We start from the raw sequence: 12,775 nt of genomic DNA on the forward strand, positions 1-12,775 counted from the left end.
GCCGCCCCTTCCGCCCGGCGGCCGCCATGGAGCGCGCGGCGGTGCTGCGCGTGAAGCGGAAGCGCGGCGGGACGGAGCCGGCCGAGGCGCTGCTCCTGGCCTGCAAACGGCCGCGCACCGGCGGCGGCCCGCCCGTGGAGAAGGGCCTCTTCACGCTGGTGGCGACCGTCTCCTCCAAGGTACCGCTGCCCTGGGCCGGGGCCGTTCCTCGGGCGGTGTGCCCCAGCCGGGGCGTTGTGCTGTGCTCCTGCAAGGAGCGGACCCGCGGGGGCTGTGCGGGCCCGGGGGCAGCGCCTCTCGGGGAGACGCTGTCCTGCCCGGTGAGGGAGGGTAATACGCCTTGAATTTAGGACCGTCACAGTCTTCAAAAAGCATTTGTTTTTGTTCGGAGGGGTATTCTCTACCACAAAGTATATTGTCTGAAAATCAAATTGAAGCAGTCTTAGAATTTACAAGTGTCTTATACTTTTTTCCCCAGTATCAAGAGACTGAAAGCAGTAGAGCTTACTTTGAATGTTGTGAGGAAGGTTGGTACTGCAGTCCTCGAATAGGGAGTACCAGTACTAGCAGTTAGGAATCACTCCCAGGAAGGAGTCAGACTGACTGTGCTGCCTCTTGTTTTGTTCCTCTGCCCAGAACGAACCACTCCAGAAATATGTTCAGGAAGTGATCACTCGAGAGAAAGCAGCTCAGAGTCTGCGACCCTCTTTAGGAAGCACTCAGCGGATCATCCAGGAGCTCCGCTCTTCCAAGCAAGAGAAAAGGAAGGAGAACCGTTACCGTGTGGTAGCCAGCCATCGTCCCAGCTGTGCCCAACCAGCCACGCCTGCCAGAGATGGCGAGCCATCCATCGGTGGGGACAGAGCGGACTCTGAGGCAACAGAATGCTCTTCACAAAAGGATAGTGGTGCCGTGGATGAGAGTTCGGACGGCTGTGGGAGATTCCAGTTGTTTGATATTGAACAGGAAGAGGAGGTGGTGGAAGAGTCCAGTGTAGCTGCCACAAACCCTCAGGTCAGCAAACGAACTTAGGGTACTTGAAGTACTTTGGTGTCACTGTTGACTGGTACATGTGGGCAAACTGAGCGCTGTGGAAGGTTTTTGCATTGTAAGTATTGTACTGTTTAATAGGAGCTTTAACTAGATATTTGCAAGCTGGAGTATTTTACAGGGAGTAACTTATTTGAGGATCCTTAAGTGCACTAATGTTGTTGAGACAGACAGCTGTGTGGAGTTGGCTGCTGCAGGAAGGGCTTGTACCGCCCTGTTTTTCCTGTACCCTGCTCTGATGTATAAATTCTCACGTTCATCTGTCAGATCAGTCTTGGTGGGTTTTGATTAACTTCTTTACCTAGAAAAGAAAAAAAATCTAATTTGGTGTCTGCTTACCTACCCAGATGCCTAGGAATGTCACTTCTAGGCAAGACTCACTAAAGGAAAAGATACTTTTGAGCTTCCCCTTCTCATAATTCCAATACAAGGTTTTATTGTTTATTTTGTTTTTAGCAGAACTCTAGATGTTTAACGGGCTGCTTAAGCCCCTATGTCCTGTTTCTATTGGTATTAAGAGTTAAGTATGTTTTCAGTCTGAGGAGTACCTGCTCAATGCCTAGCATGGTTTTAAGTAGGAAGAAGCTCTGCCTTCTATGTAGGGTTGACCCTGCAGAGCGTTCAGAAGATTTTGTATCTGAGAGTCATAACCATATGGAAAAGAAGGTATGAGGGCTGTATATGCTTTCTTTAGTAGTTTCTTCACTATATGTGTTTGTATATATATATAGAGAGAGTAGTTTCTTCACTATATATATTTGGGGAGGGACTCTTTTATCAGGGAGGGGAGTGACAGGGCGAGGGGTAATGGTTTTAAACTGAACGAAGGGAGATTTAGATTAGAAACTAGGAAGAAATTGTGGCTGCCCCATCCTTGGAGGGTTCAAGGCCAGGCTGGATGGGACTTGGAGCAACCTGGTCTGGCGGGAGGTGTCCCTGCCCAGGGCAGGTGGGTTGGAACTTGATGATCTTTAAGGTCCCTTCCAACCCAAACCATTCTATGATCTGTAAGTACACATGGATGCTTTACTTACGCAGCCTATCACAGCTCTGAGGAAAAGTTAAAATGCTTAATGTTAAAGAAGGTATTTGGGTGAGGAAGAGTCCAACCAGCTGTCATCCTTCAGCATTTCCTACAGGCTATTTCAGGGCTTTGCCATCAAACATTAGTATGAACTCTCATTTTTTATTAAGCACATAGTTCAAAGAGACATTTGAGATCTGTTAGTTAACTGTTACCTGCCATTCTGCTGATTAGAAAAACGGAAATGAAACTGAGGTAGCATCAGAACTTACAAGCAGTAAGTGTTGAAAGAAGTAAGCTTTGTCATTCTGTAAGTATTTAGACATGAGTGAAAGGCTGGTCTAGCTGTTCCTCAGAATTACTCAAGTAGCTCAGGAGACATCACTGTGGATTGGACAAGATATTCTGAAATGCTCTAGTAGAGAATAACTGGCAGCAAAGACTTGCCTGTGTAGACCTTCAAGTGCTGGTCACTAAAGCAAATACATTGGAAATAATTTATTAGGAAAGAGAAAGCACAAAGAAATTTCTTCTGTGTTTATGTGGGAAATTTCTTATGTGCTTAAGTTAGGAAACAAGGAAATAAAATGCATATCTGTAGGGTGTGTCAGCCTTTTCCTGTTCATCTCTCATATTGTCATTGTTTCTCCTGCACACTTTGTGTACTGTAATCTGCTTGTGTGTTATCACTGCTACTGTATGTGCATCTTCTCTGGGGGGGGCAATTGTAACGCTTTACAAAGCACAGGCTGCCTTAAAACTGCTCTTTTCAACCAACACGTCATCAGAAACAGAGGAACAGTTCTATGGGGTTAGTCATATCCCCTTCAATAGTTTCTAATGAACTTGTTCCAGAAATTTTCTGAACTGGGTATGGCTGGATTTACTGCATTAATTGGAAAATTTTTCTGTGTCTTTCTCTTCTAGTTAATGTTCCAAATACCAGCATTTCAATGGAAAAGTGTTTTGGTTGAAGATTTCAGAATGTCATCCTTAGCCTGCTGTTGACTACTGTCTACAAAGGCAGTTGGCTGTAACTAAACCTTCGTGTGCACGACTTCAGTGGAAATATGCCCTTTTAATTTTTTTATTTTTTCTCAGCAGAAGACTGATCCAGATGTGATTCTTTGCAATGCAGTAGAGATGATCCGTGAGCGTTTAAATGTTTCTGAAGACAGTAAAAAAGAACACCATGAGAAAGAGGAGTATGTTTACGACATCTACTATATGGAAACATCAGCCCCTGGTTGGATTGAAAACATCCTCTCTGTACAGCCGTATAGAGAAGAATATGAACTGGTAAGGATGTGGGAAAACAGATCTTTCTTAAATAGAAAGGTCACAAATAAGAATGTGACACGCTCAGCGACATCTGTGTTCGGCTGTTTGTCACTGCCAGTCCTGTGTTCTTCCAGGTTACTGTTGATTCAAGCAAATTCTGATATGACAATGAAAACTGAAGGGACAGTCCTCACATACTCTACTCTGAAAAACTTGTCTGGCTTCAAATTGCCAAATAAATTTTTGCACACAAATGTAAACTTGAAGCAATTCACATCTTGTTTATGACGAGGAGGCAGCAATTAAAAATGTAGTTGGAAATACAGTTGAGTGAAAAAAGGAACATGGGAGGTACACGCATCTTTTTCAATATTTGGGGACTTGACTTTAATCTTAATACGAGATATTTTCCTGTAATAGAATTGTCCTTCAGTAACTGTGGAGTTAGAAAGTTAAATGTCAACTTAAGTCTTCCATTGTATAGGTACTGTGATCAATAGACTTGTGTATCAGGAACTTGAAGCTTCTTTTTCTGCTTCCTGATGTATTACACGACTGCTGAAGTGAGGAGCACTTCACCAAGACATTACACCAAGACATTAACCTTGGTGTTTAAAGCTGATCCGGAACATTTAAATGCATGGTTTTGGTGATTTTTTTTTCACCTAAAGCAGATTGCTGTGCGATGGTGAATATACTGACAGCTGCTCTGTGCAACTATTTGGATAACTGACGCTCGCGGTAGATCAGGATCTCTTGGCTATTTGTGACCTGTATAGTCTTGTATGGGTGGGTGGAAAAGTGCTAAGTGTCTGTATTTGTACTGAATGTTGGTCTTTGTGTTGACATGCAGGTAGATAATGATGACGTTGCAGGGGAAATATATGAAGATGAAGATGATGAAAATGATGAAAATAACTGGCGTAATGATTATCCCGATGAAGATGAATTCTTACCTGAGGAAGAAGGTGATGGAGAAAAAGGTATGCTTGTCATAAATAGTGTTCGCTTTCGTGCTGTGAACATTTTTACATGCTGTCTCTAAAAAAGCAACTGAGCACTGGTGGGGTAGTGTTCTGCTCTTGTGGGTTCAGTCTGCTTACAGAAGGATCACCTTTCTTGGAACTACAAGAAATCTTAGTGTTTTTGCAAAGTCAAAATTAAGAACTCCATTTCAGGCTGCTGCACCTGCAGAAGCCTGAAGATGCTTGTTTTGGGAAGGAATAGATGACTTAGTGTTTCACAAGCGTGTGGAACCGTCTTTGCTTTCTTAACTCCTCATCCCAGAGCACTCCTAGCACAATTCAAACTTCATCTAATATAAAAGTTGTTCAGAGTTTGTACTTCTTAATGTCTTACTCAAGAAGCTTACAATAGTTTATTACTCTAATTGTTTAACTAAAAAGAAGTGATAATCTTAAATTATTTATGCTCTTTCTTTAGAGTCTGATGAGAGCTTCAGTGATGAAGACCAATGTTACAGGAGAAGAACATGGAACAAATATCGGCAGGAGGTTCTACAGGAATTTGGATATGATGAGATCCAGGATTTGGATTCTGACTAAGCCCTTTTTTGAAGGTGAAATGTAAACTGAAGATTAAATTCTGCTGTTGTGGTAGAATTGAAAACCTAGAAAGCTGCTGATGGCTATGCACAAGAATGTTGAACTTAAAAAGCAAAACAAAAAACCACAACAAAGAAAAAAATCAATCCCCCCAAAAACGTGGAAAACCACTGTTTGGTAAAAGTTGTGCTCACTGGGACAGTAGGAAACCAGTCTTTACATGGATGAGGTTTAAGCTAAATTTTTGCCTGTCTGGCTTCTGAAGCTGTTGGTGACTAGCATGGCTCACCCTAATGGTACTGACCAGGTGTGAGTATTAGATCCTAGATTGGGATTCTAGTAAATGCCAAAACCTTTTACTATCTATTTGAGCAGCCAGCTTAACTGGTAGAGATCAAACTGATGGGTGTGAACACGCCACTTGACAATATAAGTTTTTGTTCCAAGCAAAAGATACTGTGTGCTTTAAAGTAGATTTTTCTGTCCATTCTGTGATGCTGAGGTACTGAAGGAACTTTTAAATTATTGTTTCTTAAGCAAGCTGCATGCCCAAGCATTTGTACCTGTGGCAGCGGTACCTCCACATTGTACATGGAGGCACTGTCGGCAGCAGCCCTTCTTATCATGACAAATTTGTCAGGTTTCACAAGAAGATTAATGTCTGCCACAAGGGCAAGTGAAAGTTCTGGAAAGAAGGCACCCTGTCATCACGCTTTCTAGTGTATTTGTTCCTAAGTTTCAAGTTACCTTCTTTACATGTGTTTGAGCACATGAAATGCCTTGACCTGTCCATTTTATTGCTGGATCTCTCCCCAGTAATTTTACTATTGGAGTAGAACAATATATGTCTATTTAAGTTGTAAATAAAGAATTTTTGACTGAGTTTTCTTTACTCCTTTAAAGATCAGAGGAGGTCGTACAGCTGAAGCCATGTCAGCGTTTTAAATTGTATTTAAAACAATTTAATCTTGCCTGTTTGGACATACACGGTGTTTCAGCGCTCTCCTACTTGAATCTGTAAGAAATAGCTAACGGTGTTAGATCTATGTCAGGCATGAGCTGTAGATTGCAGCAGCTGTGATCTGCAGCTTTTTGTTTCAGATAACACTGGTGAAGAAGACAGTACAGGAATCCAAATATCCTCACTATTCAAATGCTTGATGCAAATGTGGTGCAGTGTTTGAAGCGTGCATTGTTTCAGCCATATTCTTGTAGTTACAAGACTTAGTTCAGCTTCAGTGCACAAAAATCTGCACATGCAGCCAAGCTTAGGTTAACTGAGGTAAATAGGGTAAGAATTCCAGGTATATTTTTGAAGTATATCCACTCTGCTGGCCATACGGGCTGGCTTCATGTTACTGCTTGCTGCACCAAAATTCAGTATCACAGTGTCCTGATGTTAGGTTTTCTCCCGGTTTGAAGTACCAACAGAACCAATTTCTGTTCTGTAATTGCATCTTAGCTAGGCCTCTTCTAACTCTCTGAAATTAACTGCATTTTGTGGAGAAAACTGCTCGTTCTCAGAGTGATCAGACCAATGTTTGTGCTACATGCCCTTGCTTATACTTACTGCTTTACAGCCAAGGTCAGACAATTTCGTTATTTGCCCCGTTGGAGGGTTGGAAATGAAAAAGTGTAGAGGGGTCACATCTCTGGGGAGGAAGGGACAGGAGAGGTGACCCAAACCTGACCCACAGGGTATTTCATCCCATCTGCCCTATGCTCAGTATAAAAGCTGAGGGATCAAAGGGTCAGCCCTCTTTCTGCAATGGCCGATGTCCGAAGAGGACCCTCTCTGTTCATCTGCCTTTGATCCCCATCCGTATGTTCCTGAGTCCAGAGCTGGAACCCAGTTCCCATCAGTGGCTGAGTCCAGTGCCTGCTGGTGACATTATTGTCATCCTGGGAACTTGATACGGTTTTGTATAGATTGTATCTATTTCATTATTTTCTTTTTTAATATTAATTCTTCATTAAATAGTTTAGTTCATTCTAAACTTCTAAATCTCATCTCTTCCTCTCCTCTTTTTTGGGGAGGGGGGGAGGAGGGCGATCTGGTTTTGGTAAATTTGGCCAAAACAAGGACGGAATTACAGCTTTGAAATTACAAATAGTACGAACTAGCATCAGTCTGGATGGCATTATTGCTTTTTATTCCTATTTTCTCTCCCAGATACTTAGCTTTCAAGATACAGTTGCTGCCACAGAACTTCTGCTATAGAAGAAAACAAGTGGTTTGTTCTGTGAACTTCTCGATGGTCATTTTCCAGTGAACAGCACTGAAATTTAGCAAGGGAATTTTCTGACCACTGAGGTAACACTGCTAATGTGTTTCACTGAAACAGTTCGGAAACAAATGCATACAAGCATCAAACTGAGCACTTTAATTTTGGAAGTTTGAGAAAGCCTGTCAGAAGTTGACCAAGTGTGAACAAGCTAACAGTAAAGAATCATCAAATGTTAATCAGATCTTCAATGCAAAGGAGCTTTGTTGATTAAATCCTTGCCACGGTCAGATACCACATTTCGGTGCAGAATAAATACTTATCTGCAAGGGAGAAGGGTTGGTTCAGTCTTTAAATAATGTAGCACAACTTTATTCATATTTTTTTTTTGCTAATAACGATAAGTTAGGTAGTTTGTTGGGACCAGCTGTCTTCTGGGATAAGAACCAGGGTAGAACAGCAAATAATTTCATGCAAACATTCATCACAATTAAGCTAGAAATGACTTCTGGTCTTTTGAGTCAAAGTGTTTTTCAGTCTAAATTAAAAATGCATTACTTCGCCACCTGGTTCCGCAAAAATCTGATTTGATCCATTAGCTCTTACCATTTTAATACCAATTTTGAAGAAGGAACAGTATTGATGCATGGCTTATGTGCCTGAAATGAGTAGGTAATCATTATCCAATGAAAACATGCCACAGTTCAGGAGGGTGACGTGAGGGCACGATTTATGTGAGAGTCCAACTGCAAGGACATTTCCAGTGTTTCTGAGAGACCACTGGAAACAATTTTCCCATTTTTTCCAGCTCCATCTCTTCCCTTTTGTTGTCATAATTGCCTTATCCTCCCTCCTGTTTCTTGTAATGGCTTTGAATTTTTAGTTGGATTTGATTTCTAACTTCTTTTCTTCATTTTTGTCCATCTCTGTTAAAACGCAGTAACAGAGCAGCTGCATGTTCCGTGTGACTACACCTGCATAGGAAAGAAGATAAATCAGAAGAATAGCTGCCTACTCAACTCTAATTATACAACATGCAGCCGAGTAATTAAAGTGAGTTGTCAAGAATGCTCACTTCTCTTAAGGGAAACAAAATGATAAAAGTTAATACAAAAAGTGTCTTCCATTCCTTTTTTTTTTTTTTTATAAAACAGATGTTTAAAACTGTTCTGTTGATATCTTAGGGTGTTTTTCCTCATAGGCACCCCACTGCTCAAAACAAAATCTGTAGAAACTGGACGACCTTTTAAATATACAGTAAATAGGTATAAAACCATCTAAAATCAGTATACCCTTTTTACTGGGTCTGGCTGGGATGCAGTTAACATTCTTCATAGCAACCCATGTGGTGCTGTGTTTTGGATTTGTGGCTCAAACAGGGTTGCTAACACACCCCTGTTTTGGCTTTTGCTGAACAGCATTTGCACAGTATCAAGGCTTTTTTTTTTTTTATCTCCCAACTCTGCCCTCCCTGCAACCAGCAGGATGGGGCTGGGCAGGAAGTTCAGAGGGGATATGGCTGGAAGAGCTGACCCAAACTAAGCAAAAGGATATTTCATGCCACAGAATGTCACGCTCAGCAATAAAAACTGGGGCAGAGGAAGAAAAGCGTGCACGTGGGAGGGTTTCTTCAAGGTGCCTGTTGCTCGGAGACTGACTGCGCAATGGTCTGCTTGTGGGAGGTGGTTAAGTGCCTGCCTTTGCATCACTTGGTTTTTCTCGCCTTTTTCCTTCACTTACCTTCCTTTCCTTCACTGTCTTTATCTTGACCAACAAGTTTTCTCACCTTCTTCCTATATTCTCCCCCATTCTGCTGCGGGGTGCTGGTGCCAGCAGCTCTGGGGGTGCTTAGCTGCTGCCTGGGGTCAACTCCCCACAAGCCTTTTCATTAACAAACCCAGATTCACTTCTTTGATTTTCCTCTTTCCTAACAACATCTCTATCCACAAAGAAACTTACCTAAAAGCTTGTTGATAAACTGAGGTCTCCTTGATGCAGGTAAATAGACTCCCAAGAAAAATACTGGAATTCCAGATAAAGCAATGGCAATTCCAATCAATGCATTGATCGTGTCACTATAGAGGGGCACTACCACCAGGAATACTGTGCATATACAGAATATTACTGGGAAAGCCACACTCAGCTGCAGACAGAAAACAAAGGAACAGGATGTTACTGAAATATCCATTGTTTACAGTTACAAGCATTTTGGTGAGAATTAGACTTTTCCCTCTCAATCCCACTTTGTAAAATTATCTGCTCCTCCTATTACACATCTGGCTATTTGGAACCATAAGCAAATTGCCGAATTATTCTTGAACAGAATTGCTGCTAAAAATCACAAAAGTAATCAAGTATGGTAACTGCAGTCTTGAAAGAAACCGTGTAACAGCATGAAGTGTTTTTAGACAAATCCAATAAAACCCAGGTAACAAGAATGACTTTCATGTAGAGTATCATGTGAGAAGGTGGTAAGAGGGTGAGGTATTGAACTGAAACACCATCAGAGCCAAGTGTGGTCCACACCGACAGAGTTAATTAATTTAAGCATTCCTAATTTGAGATTTCTAATCCAACAAAAAAGGCTAACTACTATGGTAGCCTCATGAGACAATCTCCAGTTGACAGAGAGAAGGGTACAAAAGTATACTTTTACAATAATCCCTCATTCACAATGATTGAACTAACGTACAATGAAAAAGTATACTTTTACAATAATCCCTCATTCTTACCTAGCAGACAACCATATTCATGGTACAATATAGAAGAAAAACCATGTTTTGCATCCTGATCTATTTGTAACCTTTAGGAATAACACGTATGTCCCAGATTTTACATAGTACTTTTACATTATGAGAGAGAGTTTAAACAATTCTGTAATAAGTAAAAATTACCTTAAGAGGCCTGGGTCGATCTGGTTCCTTCCAACGTAGATATAATTGTCCAGCAATAGACAGACCAACAAAAAACCAGTAACTGAAACTAAAGTAATTAATAAGCTTGAAGACATCTTCCACAGCCAGGTAAATAAGGGTCATAGCACACTGTCAGAGAAGAACAGGGGTGAGATGAACAACAAAAGTTTGAAACTTCTTGTTTATGCTGCTTTTTGTGTGAAAGTAACACCTCTTACTCCTTGGTGTTTGACATGACTATGCCTCTCAAAATTCACTCTGTCAAAAATCACCTCAATGACAGTAAATCTGAAGTTCTCTCTTGTGCTTTTTTGAAGTCTTCCTTTAAATAATTCATATAGTCACATCTGAATAGTTGAAAAGAAAAGCAATAATAACTTACATTGAAGAGCAGTGCTGGAACAGGTGTGAACCTCTGTATGTGGATCATAGACAACAGATCAGGAAGGTGACCTTCTCGAGATCCTACAAAAAATAGCCTGAAAAACACAAATCAGAAAACAAATGTTGAGGCCACAGGTGAGAAAGAATGTATTACAGAAAATCAAAGAACAATACCATTCAAAGTAAGTATTTACACCACTGAATTTCCATCTGGAAATGTACCACGTACCACTGGTACATGGATTCAACCCTTCTGGTAAAGATGTACTGTACAATCACCATTAAAAGATACACAAGCTTTTAGAAACATGGTGTTAAAACCCATTTTTAGAAAACATTCCAACAGGTAAAATAGAAAACATCTATAGTAACTGAAACAAATTCCTTTTGTTTTGAAAAATTCCAAAAGCCAGCAGTGGAAACATTCCAGCTCATAGCAGAATAGCTTTCAATGGCAAGCAGAAGAGACGGCCGCGTCTCTGAACAGAGCTCACTCAACCACATGCTCAAAAAACAAACATGCATTGTTTTATTACCAACTGCAAATTGTTCTCTATAGACTACTTCACCAGATCATATTCATAATTGTTCTAAGCACAGAGACACTATGCATACATTCAATGGACAGGAAGGATGTGAAATTGCCTGAATAAATCTATTTAAAACATTCACTAGTCACATCCATAATCAGTGCTCAGAGAAAAGCTTCCTTACTGTATCTTAAGCTTTTTGACTGCAGCTTAATAGCAGTAGCAACTTTTAAAAGTTTTTACTTTTAGAAAAACTGAAAAGATACTACGATTTTTAAAGTCAGTATATTTTAAGTAAATACATTTGAAAATAAGAACTTGCTAGAAGTATTATATCAAGTAAAATGGAAGATAATCCAAATAATCAGGTGGCCTGAGGGCTCACCAGACAGACAACATTCACTTGATCTTTAGTTGTACTCCGCACAGGCAGGGCTAGGGAGGCTCTGGGGAGGTGAGGCAGGGCTAAGGGTGTACGTGAAGGGGGAGGGGGACAAGCTACGGGGTAACACATAGAATCATAGAATTGCCCAGGCCAGAAGGGACCTCCAAAGGTCATCTAGTCCCACCCCCCCGCAGTCAGCAGGGACACCCCCAACTAGACCAGGTTGCCCAGGGCCTCGTCGAGCCTCTCCTTGAATATCTCCAGGGAAGGGGCCTCATCCACCTCCCTGGGCAACCTGTTCCAGTGCTCCACTACCCTCACAGTAAAGAACCCTCTCCTAATCTCCAGTCTAAATCTGTTCCCCTCCAGCTTGAAGCCATTGCCCCTCGTCCTGTCACTACAGGCCTTTCTAAACAGGTTCTCCCCAGCCTTCCTGTAGGCTCCCTTCAGGTACTGGAAGGCTGCTATTAGGTCTCCCCGGAGCCTCCTCTTCTCCAGGCTGAACAACCCCAGCTCCCTCAGCCTGTCCTCGTAGCAGAGGTGCTCCATCCCCCTGATCATCCTTGTGGCCCTCCTCTGGACCCTCTCCATCAGGTCCATGTCCTTCTTATATTGAGGGCTCCAGACCTGCACACAATACTCCAGAGCGGAGCAAAGCGGAAGAATCCCCTCTCTGTACCTGCTGGCAATGCACCTTTTGATGCAGCCCAGGATAGGATTGGCCTTCTGGGCTGCAACTGCACACTGCCTGCTCATGGCCAGCTTCTTGTTCACTAGCACCCCCAAGTCCCTTTCCTCAGGGCTGTTTTCTAATACCTCACCCCCTAGTCTGTACTGATGGTGAGGATTGTTCCAGCCCAGGTGCAGAACCTTGCACTTGTTGAACCTCATGAGGTTCACCTGGGCCCACCTCTCCAGCCTGTCCAGGTCCTTCTGGATGACATCCCGTCCCTCCGGTGTATTGACAGCACCACACAGCTTGGTGTTGTCTGCAAACTTGCTGATGGTGCCTTTAATCCCCCTGTCTATAGTATTGATGTTAATGTTAAACAGTATCGGTCCCAGCACAGACCCTTGAGGGACACTGCTTGTCACTGCTCTCCATCTGGACTTCAAGCCAGGGGTTAGAAGAATGGGGTGCTAATAAGGGTCTTCAGCCTGTTGCCCTGAGGCACACTGGTGACACTGTACTGCAGTCACAGTCTTATGGAGATAAGCCAGCAGCCCCTGAGGTAGTTGAAGTCAGTAGAGAAACACTTGTAAGACACTTCAAGGGGTGTTCCCCTAAGAAGACAGCACAGCCAACAGCCCAGCTGAAGTGCCTCTACATAACAGATGGAACAGATCTCTACATGGAACAGATCCTCCTAGATGCCATGCTTGGGCACATGAAGGACAGGGAGGTGATCCAGGACA

General features: G+C 42.3%; 2 protein-coding genes across 6 annotated transcripts in view; one reads left to right on the top strand and one right to left on the bottom strand.

The window, feature by feature from the left end:
- The first annotated feature begins 13 nt into the window (after positions 1–13).
- On the top strand, positions 14–7,226 carry SLC7A6OS (solute carrier family 7 member 6 opposite strand). 3 transcript variants are annotated; one of them, XM_014942308.1, is made up of 6 exons: positions 14–179; positions 637–1,014; positions 3,176–3,373; positions 4,209–4,338; positions 4,799–4,934; positions 7,094–7,226. In XM_014942308.1, the coding sequence occupies exons 1-5, from the start codon at positions 27–29 to the stop codon at positions 4,918–4,920; spliced, it is 981 nt and encodes a 326-aa protein (XP_014797794.1). In that variant the 5' UTR covers positions 14–26; the 3' UTR covers positions 4,921–4,934; positions 7,094–7,226. The 3 variants fall into 3 exon arrangements, with proteins under 3 accessions (XP_014797794.1, XP_014797793.1, XP_014797795.1); XM_014942307.1 differs by lacking the exon at positions 7,094–7,226 and having other exon boundaries at positions 4,799–5,803; XM_014942309.1 differs by lacking the exon at positions 7,094–7,226 and having other exon boundaries at positions 3,179–3,373; positions 4,799–5,803.
- A 55-nt stretch (positions 7,227–7,281) lies between these two features.
- SLC7A6 (solute carrier family 7 (amino acid transporter light chain, y+L system), member 6) overlaps positions 7,282–12,775 on the bottom strand; it is a 36,874-nt gene continuing 31,380 nt past the window's right edge. For all 3 annotated transcript variants that reach the window (XM_014942304.1, XM_014942305.1, XM_014942306.1), the window contains 4 exons: positions 10,443–10,539; positions 10,040–10,189; positions 9,105–9,288; positions 7,282–8,119 (listed from right to left, as the gene is read on the bottom strand). In XM_014942304.1, coding sequence (XP_014797790.1) covers positions 8,025–8,119; positions 9,105–9,288; positions 10,040–10,189; positions 10,443–10,539 — 526 coding nt within the window. In that variant the 3' untranslated portion in view covers positions 7,282–8,024. The remainder of the gene's footprint in view (positions 8,120–9,104; positions 9,289–10,039; positions 10,190–10,442; positions 10,540–12,775) is intronic.

This window comes from Calidris pugnax, unplaced genomic scaffold (assembly GCF_001431845.1).
Source record: "Calidris pugnax isolate Ruff unplaced genomic scaffold, ASM143184v1 scaffold28, whole genome shotgun sequence".
NCBI lineage: Eukaryota > Metazoa > Chordata > Aves > Charadriiformes > Scolopacidae > Calidris > Calidris pugnax.